The sequence below is a fragment of the Lactuca serriola genome, chromosome 7 (genome assembly GCF_051521515.1).
Source record: "Lactuca serriola cultivar US96UC23 chromosome 7, Lser_US96UC23_V15, whole genome shotgun sequence".
NCBI classification, from domain to species: domain Eukaryota; kingdom Viridiplantae; phylum Streptophyta; class Magnoliopsida; order Asterales; family Asteraceae; genus Lactuca; species Lactuca serriola.
In genome coordinates, this window is record NC_136414.1 from 174,320,980 (window position 1) to 174,341,792 (window position 20,813).

The following is a 20,813-nucleotide window of genomic DNA, read 5'->3' on the forward strand; positions in this document are numbered from 1 at the left end:
CATGTTAAAATGTGATTATATCACATTAGACCATGAAGGAAGGCATATTCCATTCCGGAACTTGACTCTAACAGACCTGATTCTAAACGTGCATCGCATGATGGTAGGTCATAATTTGGAGTCTAACCTGAGGTAGAGATCAGGTGCACGATCGAGTACTACTTACAGTCAATAAGTCTGAGAGATAGACTTGAAGGAATATAGAAGTTATAATTATTACCTAGGATGAAGAGATGACGTATGGAGTCATTATACGAGCCTTGTTTCGTTGATGATTCCAGGACGTAATCATCCTAAGGGGGAGATAATTGTAACGCCCGTAGATCCGGGCTAGTCAATTTAGAGGCAATAGGGGTCGAAAACGACTTTTCGACAAAAGATTATTTAGAATAAATAATCTTAACCAAGCTGTAGGATATGTCACAAGGTTTCCGTACATATAAAGAATGCCGAAATCCGAGTTATAACGAAGAAGTTATGACCCGTCGAAGTTTCGCGATGGAACCGGCACGACACCGGGAAGCGTAAATAGTGAATTTACGATAGAGTGAGATTTAGCCTTAGCGGTCTAAACGAAAGTTGAAGAATAGGCCAAACTAAGAACATCGATAAAAAGAACGCCCAAATCTGACTTCGTAAGAAGAAGTTATGATTTTTCGAAGTTTCGGATTAGTAGTGTACAACCCGAAATTCGAATATTAGATCGAGCGGTTTTTAGCCGACACGACCTAAACGAGAATCGAAGATCTCGATAAGAGTAGCGTAACGAGAAAAAGATGGGCGAAAACGGACATCGGATGAAGAAGTTATGAGGATTTAACGGACCAATCTTGTCCCGGCCTGTTAATAATATAAAATTTAAAATCGATTCATAATTAGCCGACGGAGTCTAAACAAAAGTTGTAGAGTACGTTCCCACCTTCGCGTGGATATAAAGAACGTCGAAAACGGAGCTCGTATGCGAAAGTTATGAATTTTTAAATTTTGTAGTCAAATTTGCGAAGCCTGTTGCTCTATTGATGACGTGGCAAAATCCTGGCCGTCGCTTGCTGATCACGGCTTGCTTCAGATGAAGGACACGTCGCCTCTCGGACGCCCAGCGTTCTCCTTACGCGCCGCGTGCGAGGTCGGAACGCCTCGCGTACTTCAGCCTCCTGCGGTCCAGCTTGAGCCACGTCGCACCCTTCGGAGACTGCCACATGCTGATCTTATCCGAGCCATTACGCCCAGCGTACCGAGGCCTCGCAGACTATAAAAGGGGGGCCGAGGCAGCTTCATTTTTCACTCAAAATTCCACTCTCTCTCTAGCTTCTTTCTCTCTCTAAGTGCCCTAAACCCTCCTAAACCCTAGATAAGGCCCCTAGCACCCTAAGGAAGCCCCAAGGCTCCCGGAGTCCCGAGAAAAAGGAGTCTTTCGGTTTCGAAACGCTGCTCCAATTAAGTTCCGGTTTTCGATAAAATTCGTTGTAAGTGTGCTACGCTTACGCAATTTTTAATATAGCTTTCAAATAATTATAGGAATGTTATTAGGTCCTTAAAATAATTATTTAGGCTATTATTATGAGCTATATTGAGTGTTATTAACGCTTATATAATAATAATAATAGTCAGACTAATTAATTAGTCACGGTTAACATTAGACTAAACCCTAGTGATATTGGTACTAGGTTTTATCGAAGGAAAATCATCTTGAGAGTATCAAAGCGCTATCCGAGTGCTGAGTCATCACCTTTCAGGTGAGTGCATGGTCCCCTTCAACTTACACATAGATATGAAGTATTTACTACGTGCTATGTGTGCATATTGTCTGTTTACTTGCTGTCTGTGCTCGGTGAACGATTTTATATATGTTTTAAATGATTTAAACTGTATATGTATTTTATATCTACGAAAATGTTGGGGTAAGACATGGGTAGATGTAATAGATGAAATATGAGTTGGATGATGAGTTGAGAGGTAAAATAGATCGTAAGGTGAGGGTGAGAGGTGGACGATGTGAGAAGCCTTTTTCCCAAATGATGGCCCCGTCATTCAGCAGAGTATGGATGACAACCACGGACTATTCTAGACAGTCCAGTGGAACACTAGCAGGCTCGCAACCTGTAGGTGTTGTGAACGACGTGTTCACTGGTGTACTCTAAAAACCCATTGATATGCATTGCGAGTGGACTCTCGAAAACGATATTGTCAATAAAACCCGACAGAAGCGCCTAAAGGACTCTAACGGCAGAAGCGCCTAATAGAGAACCTCATAACCCCGACAGATGCACCTAAATGACTATTTCGGCAGATGCGCCCCGTAGAGAATGTCACAATTTTGGTAGTTGCGCCCTAGTGACAGAACTAGCAGATTGTGCTTGACAGATGTGTCATTTACAACGATGGGATTCATACCTATTCCTTAGGATACTCCTTAGGAATAAATGAACGAGAAATAGCTGATTCTTAGGGTAGACCCTAAGGATAAAGAAGATAATGGGGATGGGTAATTGGGTTGATTATTTGATTGTTTAAACATAAAAATTATATTATTGTGGGTTGAAAACCCTATGTACTCACCAGGTTTCCCAACCTGACCCACTCAGTTTATTTATATCACAGGTGACGATATGAAGTGACATTACACTGAGAGATTTAAAGAGATGTAGATCATTAGTGTAAATAATTGTAAGTTCTGTTTATGCTTATGTTTCTGTATTAATGATGACATCCCAAACGTTTTAAAATGAAATAAATACGTTTCTTCGAAAATGTTTTAATAACGTATTTATCATGTTTTCTGGGAACAAATTCCGCAACATTTTTATTAAAAGAAGTACTCTGATTTTATTAAAGCATAAACAAAATCGGTCTTTTCTCGCCATGAAAATGGGGATGTCACATACTTGGCCTCGGACGCAGGGCGTAATGCGAGGGTGACGTGTCGGTCATCGGATGCGAGACCGTGGGGAGCAAGGGAAGGCTAGGATCATGCCACGTCATCACCAGCTTCGCAAATTGCACTCTTAACTTCTAAAAATCGTAACTTTCACATACTAGCTCCGTTTTCGATGTTCTCTATATCCACGCGAAGGCGGGAACGTACTCTACAACTTTCGTTTAGACTCCGTCGTCTAATTTTGATTCTAGTTTAAAATTTATATTATTAACAGGCCGGGACAGGATTGGTCCGTTAAATTCTCATAACTTCTTCGTCCGACGTTCGTTTTTGCCCATCTTTTTCTCGTTAAACTACTCTTAACGAGATCTTAGATTCTCGTTTAGGTCGTGTTGGCTAAAAACCGCTCGATCTAATATTTGAATTTCGGGTTGTACACTGCTAATCCAAAACTTCGAAAAATCATAATTTCCTCATACGAAGTCAGATTTGGGCGTTCTTTTTATCGACGCCCTTAGTTTGACATATTCTACGAATTTTGTTTAGATTTCTAAGGATAAATCTCACTCTATCATAAATTCACTATTTACGCTTCCCGGTGCCGTGCCGGTTCCGTCGCGAAACTTCGACAGGTCATAACTTCTTCGTTATAACTCGGATTTCGGCGTTCTTTATATGTACGGAAACCTTGTGGCATATTCTACAACTTGGTTAAGATTATTTATTCTAAATAATATTTTGTCGAAAAGTCATTTTTGACCCCTATTGCCTCTAAATTGACTAGCCCGGATCTACGGGCGTTACAATTATCTCCCCCCTTAGGATGATTACGTCCCGGAATCATCAAAAAAACAGGGCTCGTATAATGACTCCATACGTCATCTCTTCATCCTAGGTAATAATTATAACTTCTATATTCCTTCAAGTCTATCTCTCAGACTTATTGACTGTAAGCAGTACTCGATCGTGCACCTGCTCTCTACCTCAGGTTAGACTCCAAATTATGACCTATCATCATGTGATGCACGTTTAGACTCAGGTCTCTTAGTGTCAAATTCTAAAACAGACTATGCCTTCCTTCATGTTCTAATGTGATATAATCACACTACCAACTTCTTTAACAACGAGCGCGATACTTCTATTTATTGCTTTGATTTCAGTTGTTTGGTTTAAGTCGGACGCTACATCAAAATTGGTTCTCTGAACCACGTAACCTACTCATCGTAGTCGTACTTAATGTGATATGACCACTAGGGTCGAGATAACAACAATTTTTTTCTTAGTCATTACCGAAACAACGGTAATGCCATACTTGAATAAAACGAAATTAGTTACTAGGTTCTTGGTAACCTTGTGACTTTCCCTGATCCAAGTGTGAGTCCTGTGCTTCCGGTAGTATACGCCTCTACTACCATTCACACTTACTCATACTCGTCCCAAGTATTGTCCCACAGTCTTTCCAAGTCACCATATAAGAAAATCACATAACAGCTTAACACATCAAATATCAAAACGAAGGTTTTTATTATTCCTTGAAACTATTACATAGGTGTTCAAGTTCACCCTAGACTATGCCTGTAATAGGCTACATCATATGATTCTATGGCTACTTCATATGATTCTATGCCTTCACTCCTGAATCCTTGCATTGTCATCTGCTTCATCAAGGATCATTTAAAATGCTCTCGCCTTTGGCTTTGGCGGCACATTTGGCTTTGTAGCCCCCTCTCTCTTTGGGCAGTCTTGCTTGAAGTTCCCTTCTTCATTACATTCGTAACACACCCTTTTGTTGAATTTACACTCGTTGGCATAATGCCCATGTTTCCCACACTTGAAACAAGTCACCTCCTCACCGCCTTTTCCAGAGTGTTTCTTTTTGCACTTCTCGCACCATCTTTCTTCACTTCCTCCTCCTCTTTCGAACTTCTTCGATAATTTTCTCTTCTCGTTGGACCTTGAAGATCCTTCAAACTTCCTTTTCTCTCCCACCCCCGCTCTCTCCAGACCATTCTCTCGTATCTGGGTCTCCACATTTTTAGCAGCCCAGATGGCGGCTTTCAGAGTGGTATTTTGCTTGACCATTGGACCAAAGTCCGCTGGTAATCCAAGGGCAAACTTGTTAACCTTGGAGAGTTCAGTTGGGACGAGGTGAGGAACAAGCTTCATTTTCTCAGTAAAGCTTGTAGCGTATTCAGTAATGCTCATTCTTCCCTTCTTCAGATTCTGGAATTCGTTGTTGATCTCCAGAAGATCCTGCTCAGAGCAATATTGCATCTTCAATTGCACCAGAAAATCCTCCCATGACATCTTGCTTGCTTCACCTTTAGGCATTGAATCAGCCAGTAGCTTCCACCAGCTTAGTACTCCAGATTTCAACAGAGGAACCGTGAGAGTAGTCTTCTGCCTGTTGCTACACTCGCAACTCTCAAAACTTCGAATGATGTTTGGTGCTAGACTTTTGAACCAGTCCCCTGTATTTCCATATAGGGTTGTGGGAAAGTAGGTGCACCAAAATCGTTTGTCTAGTTTTAGCGACTGCATATTCCATTCATATGCGTCTATGTAGCTATCTGGGCAAGTTGTTTCGTTGTATATTGGAGCTAGTTGTAGTGGGCATGTCGTATTCATGTAATTCTAGCACGAATGGTAATGTATGTTGGTATAATGGGGTTGCATGGTTGTTTCCTTGGTTTTGATGGAAGGTTGTGTAATGAAATGTAGGGAAGTTTGGATGATGTGCGTTGTGTAAGATGCTTGTAAACGTAGGAATGGTTATGCGTAAACGTTGTAAAACGACATGTTGGAATATGAGTCAAACATACCAGATTGGGGTGGTGAGGTGATCGTCTCTTGCAAAATATTTGACATGTTGGTGAATGATGTAGCTAGGGATAGTCGTATCACTGGTGTTGAGTCGATTGGTTGGAAATTCGGTTACACTTGCATATAAGGATATATTCCTATATGTGGCGCTGTGAATTATGGCGTGTTACCAGAGAGTAACGAGGTTGGTATTTGTGCCATGTTTGAAGTGAAACTGGTATGGGTTGACTATTGTTTGCTTTTCAGTGTGAGCGGGGTTACCCATAACTGATTTATCGGCTTTCCCGATGTAGGTGTATATACGACAGTAGAGGTGGTTGTCCGACTTGTTTCTGTGAGGACCGAGTTGAAGGACAACATTGGTCGGACATGGCTTTGTGTTGTTTTGTTGGTACCTCATTCACCGTCGTTAGCCATGATCGACGTTTAATATTTGAAACTTTTAGTTTCGTAGTCTCAACAATCAGATGGCACCAATGATGTGATATCAGACCTTCGGCGAGTGTTGATGGCTTTGATGGGTGCTCTCCAATGGAAGTCTGCAATCACAACATGTAAACAGGTTGTCAGCCGATCCCCGGGAGGAGGTCCTGGGAGAACGCTCTGACGGTTAAGTCAGACTCTGAAAGAGAGGAAGGGTTATGTGTAAAGCGTGAGGCTTAGAGAATTAGGGTTCAGATGCCCTTACCGTTGAAGGCACGAGGCCTTTTACAATGAGGATCTAGGCATGGATCCCGCTTATGGGGACATAGGTGTCAGACCCCGATCGGGGCAGATGCACTTCGTACCTTTGTCTCATGCCTAAGTTGTGATTGGCTTAGCCATGGAAGTGGTGCGTGCACCTGTACTGAAATTATCATGTGATTGTTTGCTGCCTACAGATTTTCTCGCTTGGGTTCCAGGTTGGATCCCGGTCGGTGAAAGGTCACTTAATCCAGACCGAATTAAGTGTTGGGCAGCAAAGATAACAGGCTTGGCCGTGTGATTCATCCGTTTGGTATTCCTGGCGTGCCTCGGGGGCACGCTATCATGTGTATTTCTATTAAATGTTATAAACGTTTATGTATTACAAATCATAATAAAGTTTAATACAAATCATATTTATTAAAATATAATATGTTTAAAAACACTTAACTAAATGAAAGAATTTTTTTGAAATATTTTAGATAGATGATGATCAATTAGTTATACTCATTAAAAAATCATTATAGATGTTAACAAGTAAAGATATAATTTAGTTAGAGATAAAATTAATAAAATGATAGAAGTAATAATAACTTTAAGTTATAATATATATTTAATTATTTATTATTAAAGATGTTCTAATTTTTTTTATTTATTTATTTATTTTTTTTAATGTGATAGTTATCTTTCTTTGACTTAGAAATATGATATTAAAAAGTCAAATTCAAAATTCACTCTAAATTTTATTTAACTAAAATCATGTCAATAAAAAATATGAGTCCAGAAACCTTACTCAAGTCTCCATCACTTCTCGACTTCTCGTATCTTCGTTATATTTTGATGGAAAGAGAAGTTTTTAATGTAGTTCCCATGGTCAACTTAGAATGCCTCAGAATATATCCAATTATATGAATGATTTACAGAAGAAAAAGAATATATTCAATAATATGAATGATTTATAGATGAAAAATAAAACTAGAACTAAAAATAAAATATCAAAGATCTTTTCTTTATGGATTGCACCAAAAATCCACCACCCAACCAGCTAAGAATTTCGCCAAATCTCCAAAAAAGGAAAAAAGAAAATAATGTTAAACTAAGAAGGTCGGTCTTAAATTCACATGTAGCTGATCCCGAACGCTGCAAATTGTGGTGGGGCAGTAATCAGTTCATGGTCCCATCACTCTTACTATAATAAACAGGGCCCTAATCAATATCATAAAAGTTAGGAATTTCATTTTCATGAGTCTTTTATCTTCAAATTTGGCTTTTTCCTGCTGATACTTAAGTATTGTGTCTCTGAAGATTATGGGTTTTGAAGAGGTGTTTATGGAGGAGATAAAGAAATAATCAACCAGAATTTTTCTTTTGTTTTAGCAAGAGGGAATATAGTTCTTTATTGACCCTTATCTTGTTTTCTGCTTAAAGATGCTGCCTTTCTCTAGAAGAGAATCGAAATCTGCGGCGAGCTGTTCTTTTTCTTGATTTTTTCTGGGTATCCCACCTTTTTTCCTTATGAATTTGATATATACTGTTTGATACCAAATGGGATTTTAATCTTTTTGACTCTTTTTGGGGTTTATATTCTTGAATTATTAGGTTGAAAGGTTGAAACTTTGTTGTAATTCCCATGGGTTGATTGATTCAAGGATCTTGATTGTTTAGAGTACGCATAAAGAGGGAAATTGAAAGAAAAGAATTGTGAAAAATGTCATCTAGATCGACTAGCAGAACCCATTGTTCGAGGAGCAGTTCTTCACGATTGAAACGCGATGCTCGTGTGGTTTCGCAAACCCCAATTGACGCAAAGCTTCATGGCGACTTCGAAGAATCCGAAAGACTGTTTGACTACTCTACTTCCATTGACGTCAATGCATCAACTTCAACCAGCAATGTCCCTTCATCGACTGTATCAGCTTACCTTCTGAAAATGCAAAGAGGAAGTCAAATTCAGCCTTTCGGATGCATGATTGCAGTCGATGAACAAACCTTAACCGTGTTAGCCTACAGTGAAAACGCCCTCGAGATGTTGGATTTAGCTCCACATGCAGTTCCAAACATCGAACAACAAGAAGCTTTAACTTTTGGAACAGATGTCCGTACCCTCTTTAGATCTTCAAGCGCATCCGCTCTTCAAAAAGCAGCGAACTTTCCAGAAATTAACCTTCTCAATCCTATATTAGTTCATTGCAGGAGTTCAGGTAAACCATTTTATGCAATTTTACATAGAAACGATGTGGGATTGATCATAGATTTGGAGCCTGTGAATCCCGCTGATGTCCCTGTAACAGCTGCTGGAGCTTTAAAGTCTTATAAGCTTGCAGCTAAAGCGATTTCAAGATTACAATCTTTACAAAGTGGGAATATATCCCGAATGTGTGATGTTTTGGTTCGTGAAGTGAGTGAGTTGACTGGGTATGACCGGGTTATGGTTTACAAATTTCATGAAGATGAACATGGTGAAGTTATTGCAGAGTGTCGAAAGCCTGATCTTGAACCTTATCTTGGGTTACATTACCCTGCTACTGATATCCCTCAAGCTTCAAGATTTCTTTTTATGAAAAACAAAGTTAGAATGATTTGTGATTGTTTAGCTCAATCTGTGAAGGTGGTTCAAACCAAGAATTTACCTCAGCCTTTGAGTCTTTCAGGGTCTGCTTTGAGAGCTCCTCATGGATGTCATTCACAATACATGGCAAACATGGGGTCGATTGCTTCTCTTGTGATGTCTGTCACCATTAGTGATGGTGATTATGATGATGAAGAAGATGATGAAAACGAATCCGAAAGTGGGATAAATCAGCAAAAAGAAGAAAAGGGAAAAAGATTATGGGGTTTAGTTGTTTGTCATCATTCAACTGCTCGATTCGTCCCATTCCCTTTGAGGTACGCGTGTGAGTTTTTGATTCAAGTTTTCGGTGTTCAAATAAACAAAGAAGTCGAATTAGCTGCTCAATTACAAGAAAAACACATCTTGAAGACACAAACTGTACTTTGTGACATGCTTCTAAGAGAAGCACCAATTGGAATCATGACACAATCGCCTAATGTCATGGATCTTGTTACATGTGATGGTGCTGCTCTTTACTACAAAAACAAGTTTTGGTTGTTGGGAATCACTCCTAAAGAATCACAAATTAAAGATATAGCACATTGGCTTCTTCAAGAACATGAAGGGGGGACAGGGTTAAGTACAGATAGTCTCATGGATGCTGGATACCCGAATGCTTTAGTTTTAGGAAAAGCGGTTTGTGGAATGGCTGCTATCAAGATTACTTCAAAAGATTTTCTTTTTTGGTTTCGATCCCACACTGCAAAAGAAGTGAAATGGGGAGGTGCAAAACACTATCCGGAGGATAAAGATGATGGAAGAAAAATGCATCCGAGGTCATCATTCAAGGCGTTTTTGGAAGTTGTCAAGAATAGGAGTTCACCATGGGAAGATGTGGAAATGGATGCCATTCATTCTTTACAATTGATTTTGAGAGGATCTTTACAAGATGATGAGGACAAGGGTGGTGGTGGTGGTGATGATGATGATGATAATGATAAGAAGATTGTGAGTGTTCCAACCGTTGGATCGAGCATACAAAGGGTTGATGAACTGCGTGTTGTGACTAATGAAATGGTTAGGTTGATTGAAACCGCTTCGGTTCCTATATTTTCGGTTGATGGGTATGGAAATATTAGCGGGTGGAATGATAAAATAGCCGAAATTACCGGATTGCCATTGGACCAAGCGGTTGGTGTCCCGTTGGTCAACTTGGTTGTCAGTGATTCGATTGATAAAGTCAAAGTCATGCTTTCATCCGCCTTACAAGGTAACCTTCTTTGTTCCTATTTTTAGTAATTTGTTTCTTTAATTAAGATTAGTACTTGCATAGCTTTTCTAAATAACTCAATTGTTAAAGTAATGTTTGTCATTAAACCAAATCTAAGTACTTATTTCTCAATAGTTAATGGACATTTATGGTATTTGATTGTAGGCATCGAGGAGAAAAATCTTGAAATCAAACTAAAATGTTTCGGTAGCCAAGAAAAAAATGACCATATTACCCTCATTACTAACGCGTGTTGTAGCCGTGATTTGAATGAAGCGATAGTGGCGGTAAGCTTTGTGGGACAAGATTTAACGGCTCAAAAGTTAATCACGGATAAGTACACAAAAATGAAAGGCGATTATTCTAGTATTATCCGTAGCCCGTGTCCACTTATTCCACCAATTTTCATGATGGATGAATATGGTAAATGCTCGGAATGGAATGAAGCAATGCAAAAAATTACGGGGTTACGGAGGGAAGAAGCTTACAATCGTATGCTTATCGGTGAAGTTTTCACCGTTGGTAGTTTCGGTTGTCGAGTCAAAGGCGAAGATTCTTTGACCCGACTCAGAATACTGCTAAACGAGGTGATTTCGGGGTTGGATGCGGATAAATTGATGTTCGGTTTTTTTGATCAAAATGGTAAGTATGTTGAAGCGTTACTTTCGGCTAACAAAAGGGTTGATAAAGATGGAAAAATTACGGGGGTTTTGGGGTTTTTACATGTAACAAGCCCCGAGCTTCAACATGCCATGATGGTGCAACGAAGGTCCACACAAGCTGCTTTGAATAGTCTTACAAAGGTGACTTACTTGCGCCATGAACTCAAGAGTAGTTTAAATGGGATCAAATGTATTGAGGATTTGATGGAATCTTCGGAGTTGGGTAGAGAGCAAAGACATATTTTGCGTAAGAGCCATTTGTGTAGAGAACAATTAGCACAAATTGTCAATGATGCAGATATCGAAAGCATTGAAGAATGGTATGCTTTTTAAAATTTTATTTTACGGTTATATTTCTTTATGTTCTCAGACAATTTTCTGCAAAAGGGTTATTCTTCCAGCAAAGCAAATCCTGAGTTGGCCCACACCATCGTGTCCCCCGGAACATTAGGTGACAATAGCCTGTTAGGTGGTTAGTACAAGAACCACCTAACAGACAGTTGTCACCTTGTCCTTTGGATATTAGGTGACAACAGCATGTTAGGTGGTAGGTACAAGAGCCACCTAAGCACAGTTGTCACCTTGTCCTTTCGACATTAGCTGTAACAACCTGTTAGGTGGTTGGTACAAGAACCGAGCCACCTAACAGACAGTTGTCACATTGTCCTTTGGACATTAGGTGACAACAGTCTGTTAGGTGGTTGGTACAAGAGCCACCTAACAGACAGTTGTCACCTCAATGGGGACTGGTTGGTGGGGTGGTATATACTATAATAATATATACCTTTTTTTGTACTTTTTGGGTCAATTTGTGAATGATCTTTAATGGGTTGTTGTGATGTGTTTTCAGTTATATGGAGATGAAATGTGCGGAGTTTAAACTTGGTGAGTCTTTAGAGGTGGTTTTGAATCAAATCACGAGTTTGAGCCGAGAGAGGAAGGTGGAGGTGGTGTATGATGCACCCGATCAAGTGTTGTCTTTGTCTGTATTTGGTGATAATTTGAGGCTTCAACAAGTTCTTGCGGATTTCTTGTCAAATGCTGTCAACTTCACTCCTGCATTTGAAGGATCTTCGGTTGTGTTTCGTGTAAATCACAAGATGGAACACATAGGAGCCAAGATTCAAGTCGCCCATCTTGAATTCAGGTGATTAATCTGTTAAATTATCTTTAAATTATTAACAATCTGTTAACACGAAGAGTGTTTGTGAAATGACAGAATTACCCATCCGGCACCAGGGATCCCAGAAAAGTTGGTTCAGGATATGTTTCTCCATAACCGAAGTGTCTCAAGAGAAGGGCTTGGACTTTACATTAGCCAAAAGCTTGTTAAGATCATGAATGGAACTGTGCAATATCTTAGGGAGGCTGAGAAAGCTTCCTTCATAGTTATGATTGAGCTTCCAATAGCACCCTCATTGACATCTGACAACAAACGATCAAAAAGAGTCCTATAACCAAAATGGGAAAGTTTGATTGGTGGAGTTTGTGTAATCTGCTTCGCTTTTGTACAGAAAAAAAGGGATGGTGATGAAGAGTTACATACAAAACCTTGAGGAGCTTCAAATTTGACGAATTTGTTTGTATCAAGAGATTTTGAATGATGTTTATGATGATGTACTATAATCTTGTAATCCATTCTTTCTAATTTTGTTTTTGTACATGATGATTACCTGGATCATCGCTTTAATCTCAATTGTTAATACCTGAAATGAATCGGTTAGCTGTATATCAGAAGGTGAGAACACACTCTGATGATAAAGTCAGTATATGTGGAATTTTTAAATTTTATAATTTTCTAGATCTTTTTTTCTTTGTCAATACTTAGTTATTTATTTATTTAGTGATTAGTGAGTGATAGATTGTTAAATCGTAGTAGTTAAGAATAAGATGGTTGATGAAAATGAAAATCTAATTGGTAGGATTGGGTAAGTGAGAGAATGTTGATTGTTACTTGTAATTAACAAAGAGCATCACGATGCTTGGTGAATGGATGAGAGAAAAAGATGAGTTGACTTTGAGCGTTGGTTTAAAGAATTGTGGGGATAGCGACATGGATTTGGATTGAATGAACATTGAACTAAATGCCGGTGGGATGGTGACATGGATTTGGATTGAACGATACCACTGAACCATTATCCGATAGATATTCACCCGTTTATGTGGTATTCTCTATTTATAAAAAAATCCGAAATGTGGTGACCACTACATCCCGGAACATGGTTTCAGATTCTCTCAAAGATTTCAACGAGACAAACTATGAATTCACAATGAGAGGAAATGGTGAACCATGTTAGTTTAAACTTTAAGTCTATGTTTTATATATCAAAATAACCAATAGAATGAAACTAATGAAAGATACACACAAAAATCAGGTTCATGATAAAGAAAATGCTACAATTGTTTACTTCGATTCGTTTGTGCAATACAACTTCACCGGGACGCTGCTCAATCATCTTACTGAACTGATTTTACATTTCAAAATTTTCTCATGTACTAACTGTTAGGTGGCCATTCATCATACCTCTCAAAATAATCATAATTTTCATCCTTATTTGGAAAATATGGGAATCCAAAAAAATGTCTACATGAGTTTTTATGAGTCCAAGAAACTAAAACCTAACTTGAATACAACATGTGCATATACAAAAGGGTTACTAATGTGTCTGCGTACGTAATTTGGGGAGCTTGTCTACAATCCGGATTGTTCCGGATTCCATGGACAAGAAAAAAAAGTTATTTTAGAATTTCAAAAACAAATCTAAAATCCAATGTATAATTCTGGAATTTTGAGTAAATGTTTTGTTTGTTACTCAAATGTGACAAAACTTTAGAGAAATAGATACGATAAAAGGACTTAAAATTTTATGACATTTGATTAAAAACGGCAATAGTACACTTCAAAATAACCATTTTAGACACGAGTCAAGAGAATTATTTGAAATATTTTTGGTGCAAATGAAAAAATACACATCGATTGTTTTTTAAATGGAGATTACACATTAGAGTTGATGGGTAGCATCGCCCTCTCTTATGTGTTGTATGTTGGCACGTATTGTTAATAACTTTTTCTTTACCTTATGATGGAATGTTGACTTTCTCATTGATTGTTTTACCATGATTCTAAATAACGTTAAGCGTGACTTTACGACAATGTCAAGCCTCAAGGTTTTACGAGTCATGGCAAACCACGTCGTTTTTAAGACGTGACTTAAGACGGCAAATTTGTATATAATTAATAATTTTATATATTTATTATTATTATTATTCATTTTTATATACATATATGACTTAAGACAACATTTTGTTTAGATGTGACGTTAAATACAAACTTCAAAACTATTACACGTTTTTTAGAATCTTGGTTTTTACGGCTCCTATAGACCGGTCTTTTTTGCTTTGACTCATTTTGCAGTCTCAGATCAATATGCTCAAAAGATTGATTATATCAAGTTTATATTTTATAACTAACTTAGATTTCATGTACTTTCTTTGTGTGTTCGTCTTTTCTACATGTACCAGTCACATGTTAGAGGTCATCTTTGTGACACAGTTGCTCTACTTCCTATGGATGCATGATTGTCATCTTTCCCAATTTCAATGGGATTCCCAGGTTATTGTCGTTGATCGAGGCAAAATAACCCATTTCAAACCATTATCTTTGATTGATGTAGAATAACCCGAACAAAATGGTCATTATCACCAAAGAAAACTTAGGTCACTTTTGTTAGACAAAAGTGCAAAAAATGGTCCCTATGGTATGTATTTTTCTGAGGTTTAGTCCAAATCTTGACTTGTTTTTTTGACTTCATGATCATTTTGAGCTAGTTTTGTTGCGGATTTGGTCACTCGGTAAATTGAAATGACTGTAATACCTTTGGGTATTTATTTTTTATTTTTCTTTCAATTTTGTAATCTAATACTTATTTATTTAAACAATACAAAAATATGAGGGTCTCTCTCTCTCTCTCTCTCTCTCTCTCTCTCTCTCTCTCTCTCTCTCTCTCTCAATTAAGAAAAAACCCATCCCTCCATCGATTTCTTCTTCTTAATGGGCTAAAAATAGTTGTCTTCTTCCTAAAAATTTGATTCTGAAAATTCAATCAACAATTTCAGTAAACGCTTTCTCCACATTCGTATCACTTAAAGCTGTTAGGTTAATCCGATTTTTATGAGTGCATGAGTATTTTGGGGACACTCTTTTTAGTTTAAGTATTTGATTTAGATTAGGAAGTTGTCTATTTGCTTAACAGCAGACGCAGCGGGAACCAGGTTCGGTTTAAGGGGGTGGAGTGTTTTTTAGCGCAAGTTGAAGCATCTCAACAGCAGCCCCAGTTTTTCTTGATCGAGCTTGTTCTAAAATAGAGAGAGACTAACCGGAAGCGCGAAATAAACAGACGGGAAGACGTCAAAGCAGGTGACTTTGATTCAGTTTGTTTTGCAGGTGACAGATGACAGTAAAGGTGGTCGTGACATTGTCTTGTTGTTCGGTGGAAAAGTGCTCTCGGAACAAGTTTGATTAGGTCGGGGTTGTCAAAAAGGAGAATAAGACGTTGATCGGTTGAAATCAAAAGGCAGAAAAATCAAAGGGTTGTGTCTACATTAATCAAACAACAATGATTAGTGAGGAAGGAAGTTCAACTTGTTCGTGATAAGGGGATACCGACGTAGGTGCGTGAAAAGCGGGCAGGAAGGATCCGTCAAAGCAGGTAGCTTTGGATTCAGTTCGTTTGGCATATTGAAAGAAAACGTTAGAGCGGGTGGCTTTGTTTTCTTAGTTGGTGGAGATGCCTCTTTGAAGAACGGTAATCAAAACAAAGGAAGAGATTGGAGAAACAACATGGTGTGGACTTTATGTTGGTGGAAGTTCAAATCGGATGGCTTTGGATCTGGTCGGGGAGAGGTCCTGAATCCGAGAAAAGTCTAGATGGTAATGAATGTATCCAACAGGATTCCATGTTACATGTTACGTGTGTTGTGAACAATCAAAGATGTGTGAAGGACTTTGGACGTGACCGCGAGTTGTTCGGGAAAAGTCGGAATCGTTCGGGAAGATAGTGATTCAACACTGTTGAGAACGAGAAGTATAACCAATCCGATTAAGGGGGTGATTGTTGGGTTAATTGGATTTTTATGAGTGCATGCGTATTTTGGGGAAACCCTTTTTATTTTAAGTATTTGATTTAGATTAGGAAGTTGTCTGCTTGCTTAACAAGTATTACGTATTGGTTTAGGTTACTGTTTTCATTAGTATAAATAATGACATATATTTGTTAGTTTAGATAGAGATTTATAGCAATAAAATCCTTTGTTTGGTCTTGGGCATCAAGGTATTACCAGTTTAATACCTCACAGTTACATGTCTCAATAAAATACAAAGATTTTTTCTCAGCAAATGACTTCCCGACCTCCGTCAAAACAGTAACGACGTAGACCTGGAGTGCGCTGGTTGCACCACAGTAGTAGGCTGGGTCGTCCCAGAGAGTGAGCGATAGGGGCGACCGTCCAAGATCCATCTTTTATAGAGGCCCAAAATTTTTATGGACTTTATTAATTATATGTTAGACAAGATCGACCTTGAAAATATCATTAATAATTTTGGATCTCAACAAGCTAGAAGAAATATATTTTTTTTAAATATATGGATTTTTGTAACCGAAAATGTTATATTTATAAGCTAGTATAAATAAATTTCTTTCAATTATCAATTTATTATAAAAAAATTTAATCAAATTTATGTATTTTAATGGTCTTTTTTCTCTCTCGTCATGGGCCCACAATAGGTTTGGAACGGTCGTGGTAGTAGGCGTTTGTGATGGCTCGAACTTTCTTGTAGCCAGAAGCATCCTTGATTTGAAACATGACGAGCTTTTCGTCGATGTGGAGGGTTTTGGTGGCGAACTCAACTCCGATAGTGGAGGGTTGTGGTGTGTTGTGTTGGGGTTTATCAAAAGGAAAGAGAAACGTTTTGGTGCTTGATTCTTTTTTTTTTTGTCAGAGCTGAAAGGGAGATGGAGGATTTGTGAGATCTGTATGTGATTTTAGATCGAGGTGGTGGGAGGGGAGGATTTTTAGGGATGCAGACGTCCAAACCACAAATCGTTCCGGAACATTGCAAATCATAGAATGTTAAAACTCGTTCATCACTACCCTTTGATTCCATAAACAACAATTTTCCTGGATTTTAACATTTTCATATCAAACACTCTTGTTAACCCTCCAACATCATAACAAAACTAGCTCAAAATGAATAAATAAGCATTAGATTAAATAAATAAATAAGCATTAGATTAAAAAATTGAAAGAGAGGGCTCTTATTTTTTGTATTGTTTAAATAAATAAATAAGCATTAGATTAAAAAATTGAAAGAAAAAAAAATACCCCAAAGATATTTAAGTTATTTGAATTTACAAAGAAATCAAATCCACAACAAAAGTAGCTCATAACAATCATAGAGCCAAAATAGACCAATGTTTGGATTAAACCTAACAAAAAATCATACGAATAAGATCATTTTTGGACTTTTGTCTTTTTGTTAGCAATCTCATTCCTAATAATTACTTTGGTTAATATCCCTATATCTTTTTATAATTTATCACTCAAAAAGATCAAGACTTGGATAAGTAGAAGATAGTAAACAAAACTTTATTCCATTTCAAGAAACGAAAATAACACGTATGTCATAATACAAACCACAAAAAATACCTAATAATTTTAGCTTCATACAACAAAATATTTGATTAATCATACCGTTGACAACAAATTCAAGACTACTTTTTGATCCTCAAATGATACATTTTAGCAAAATCAAAACACAATTGATGATCTCTTTTATCCCCCCACCCACCCCACCCTCTAAATCCAGCTTGATACCCTTCTTGATTACCAAAAACATGAACACCCCACTCTTGTTTAACATTCACCACCTTATCAATCTCTTCAACCTCAATATTCACCACACCATTATCAACACAAGCAGCTTGTTCTCCTTGACCTTGATGCAACCCACATTTCCCAAAATGAACCGCACTCGCCCGGGGCCCACGCATAGAGTAAACCGGACCACCAAAAGAAGGATAAACAGTCACCCACATTGTTATATCCCAATTATAATCATCAAAAAGACAAAACTCTTTAGCTTTTCTATGTATTTTCCTCCAAACTGTTCGATTAAATGTGTACCCAATGTTCCCCATTCTTTCTGCTATCAAAGTATCCCACCCTTCACCTCTTGACTTCACATTACTTGGAGCAAGATTCGCCGCATAACAATCGGGACATTTTGAGGATTTCAAATCTGTAAGCATCTTCAAATTTCTATAAGCATTTGGGAAAATGAAATGATCTTCTTCTATGAAAAGAATATCACCCGAATGATTGATTGTCTCTTGAAGACCATCCCATATGGTGTTCATCATCCACCACCAATGGTGTTTTAAAGACACAATCTTTGGTGACCTGTGATTCCCGTATTGATCAGTAGTTCCTTCACAGTTTTTGGCTATGGGGTCGTCTTTTTCTTTGCAATCATTAGGGGATACACCAGGGAAATAATTGGGGAAAATATGAGGTGAAAAAGGAGCGAAGACTTGTTTGACTTGACAAAATTTGATACCTTCGATAATCTTGTTCATTTCTTCGAAGTATCCATCGTGGCTTACGATTAATAAAGTTTCATTGATGCCTGACACATGAGAAAGGCTGTCGACAACTAATTTTAGATATTGGGGACGATTGTGAACGTAGAGAACGATTATGATACGATCTTTGGCTAGATTTGGATACAAATCGATGTTTCTTGGGGGTAACTGGTTCTTCTTCTCCAACATTTTTGATAAATAATTATGTTTGGGAAGCTTGATCGACTCGATCGAACCAGAGATGTTAAAGATTACTCCACTAGTAACATCGATTTCAACAGTGTTTTCTTGATATAACCCACTATTTGAATAATTCATTGCAACGAGGAAGAATAGCAAAAGAACCCCGGTTATAGTTAAGGATATTACAAAAAGGAAGCGACGAACAGCTCCATCTCTTATACGGGGTTTCTTGTAAGAAGCCATGGCTCTATCGATATAATTTCTAGACATTTTCACAAACAGTTATCGGACATGATACGAGATCTAACAGTAACCTAAGAAACCCATCTGTTTCTAACCTAACAAAATTGAAAATTGAAAGTAGCCCGATACAGTAGACAGCTAATGAGAAAAAGGGTGAGCGTTAAGAACCTCAAATCACGTTCTCCGGTGACTGCTGCTACTCAAATCGTAAAACCCAGAAAGGATGAACTAGGGTTTATGCTTGAAATTCGCGTAGTTTGAGATCAGGGAAATGGGTTTTGCGTGTTACTCAGAATCTGAATAAAGAATATGATGATACTAGGAGATCATTGGTCGAACCGGTGTATGATCAAGAATCGTGGAAGATGGAGGGAGGTCAATGGCGGAGTCGTTGAATACTCGACAGTGGAATGAAGAATAGTAAAGATTAAGCAAGAGAACAGTTAAGTGGAATAGAATTATTGAGAGAAACAAAATCAAACCTTTGGAATAACCGGAGAAAGGGATGAGGGATTGATGAATTGATAGGTTGTAAAAGAGTAGATTGTAATCAAATGTTCGGAAACTTCAAGAATCGGTTAAATGGGGGACTCAAGATTCAAAGTCATTATGTGCCGGTGTTGATTGTATTGTATACAAAGTAAACGGTCAATGCTAGTGTAATGGATATTTTTTAATTTAAGAAAATATTTTTTATTCGTAACTCATTCACAAGTTATAACGTCTGTTTATTAAGAATTTTTCTTTTTACTGCTTTTAGTATTTTTATACTTTATGGAGTATTATTTTTCATATTAAATTAGGGCGACATGACATGAAAAGTAATTATGCCCAAACTAAAACTTGAATTAATATTCGTGTCAAGTCTAAAAAACATGACATCGTGTCGTATCGTGTTTGTGTTCAAAATTCGATACGAAATTGACACGATTTAGCATTTGATTGTCATGTTTTTCGTGTTTGTAGTGTTATATAGGATTACATATTAATTAAATAAACTAATTTTTATTTTATATTATCTTTGTCGTATCGTGTTTGTTGTTTTTTAATTGGTTTATTTTCGTGTTACCGAAAAGAACATAACATCATGTCGTGTTATGATCGTGTTAAATTAAAAACATTGTTGTGTCGTGTTGTGTCAGACAAAAATACAACACGATGACCCGGTATGTCGTCCTATATTAAATATCGTATCTTTAAAAGTATTATGGAATATATATAGTACTTGTTTTAATGAGATTTCAATATAATATCTTTGATGAATGTAACAAAATTTGGTCCCTCACATTTACTTTATTATCCTTTATTTTCTATTATATAGTTTAGGCCCATATTTTTTTATTTTATTTAAACAAAATTTCACAAATGGTTTTGCATCCTAGATAATTCATATGAAACATTTTGTGGGCGAATGGTCTCTTTCAAGCAAATCTTATACATCAATGGTTCTTATATGGAAAACTTCATATGTAAATAGTCTTTATGACTAACTTTGTTATAATTTGTTGTTTAGTCCATATATAATTAAATTTTCACCCTTATTTCCAATTTCCTTCAATCTCTAACTTAGCACACTACCACCATCATCCCCCACACCTCTCTTGTCGTTACCAGCACCTACTCCAACCACTGTTTGCCACGACCACTACCTACTCCCACCGTTGTCCACTTCCACCACCATCGTCAACTCCAATTTGCAAAAGAAAAACTCATTTGTGGTCTTTAGAAATCAATTCAAAACCATCATCATCCAACAAAATTGCAACCACTTTGTCCCTTGATTTGATTAAAATATGTACAAAATAAAAGAAATTGTGATAGGCCCTTCGCCCCTCCCTCATTGCCAAACATAACGTTTGTAACCCCGGAGAAAAAACGA

At 37.6% G+C, this 20,813-nt stretch overlaps 2 protein-coding genes across 4 annotated transcripts; one reads left to right on the forward strand and one right to left on the reverse strand.

The window, feature by feature from the left end:
- Window positions 1-7,410: 7,410 nt before the first annotated feature.
- On the forward strand, window positions 7,411-12,669 carry PHYC (phytochrome C). Of its 3 annotated transcripts, none has more exons than XM_079011276.1 (5): window positions 7,411-7,880; window positions 7,985-10,206; window positions 10,372-11,188; window positions 11,719-12,015; window positions 12,088-12,669. In XM_079011276.1, exons 2-5 carry the CDS (start codon window positions 8,094-8,096, stop codon window positions 12,323-12,325), a joined length of 3,465 nt encoding a protein of 1,154 aa, XP_078867402.1. In that variant the 5' UTR covers window positions 7,411-7,880; window positions 7,985-8,093; the 3' UTR covers window positions 12,326-12,669. The 3 variants fall into 3 exon arrangements, with proteins under 3 accessions (XP_078867402.1, XP_078867403.1, XP_078867404.1); XM_079011277.1 differs by having other exon boundaries at window positions 7,411-7,849; XM_079011278.1 differs by lacking the exon at window positions 7,411-7,880 and having other exon boundaries at window positions 7,889-10,206.
- A 4,830-nt stretch (window positions 12,670-17,499) lies between these two features.
- LOC145062651 (beta-1,2-N-acetylglucosaminyltransferase II) lies at window positions 17,500-19,547 on the reverse strand. Its single transcript, XM_079010234.1, has one exon. The coding sequence runs from the start codon at window positions 18,959-18,961 to the stop codon at window positions 17,639-17,641; it is 1,323 nt and encodes a 440-aa protein (XP_078866360.1). The 5' UTR covers window positions 18,962-19,547; the 3' UTR covers window positions 17,500-17,638.
- Between the last annotated feature and the right edge of the window lie 1,266 nt (window positions 19,548-20,813).

What these genes read in the sequence shown, in the direction of transcription:
- PHYC (XM_079011276.1), top strand. Translation starts at nt 8,094, where the DNA reads ATGTCATCTAGATCGACTAGCAGAACCCATTGTTCGAGGAGCAGTTCT. An exon ending in GCTTTCATCCGCCTTACAAG is followed by an intron (nt 10,207 to 10,371) that starts GTAACCTTCTTT and finishes ATTTGATTGTAG; the next exon opens with GCATCGAGGAGAAAAATCTT. An exon ending in GTCGCCCATCTTGAATTCAG is followed by an intron (nt 12,016 to 12,087) that starts GTGATTAATCTG and finishes GTGAAATGACAG; the next exon opens with AATTACCCATCCGGCACCAG.
- LOC145062651 (XM_079010234.1), bottom strand. Translation starts at nt 18,961, where the DNA reads ATGTCTAGAAATTATATCGATAGAGCCATGGCTTCTTACAAGAAACCC.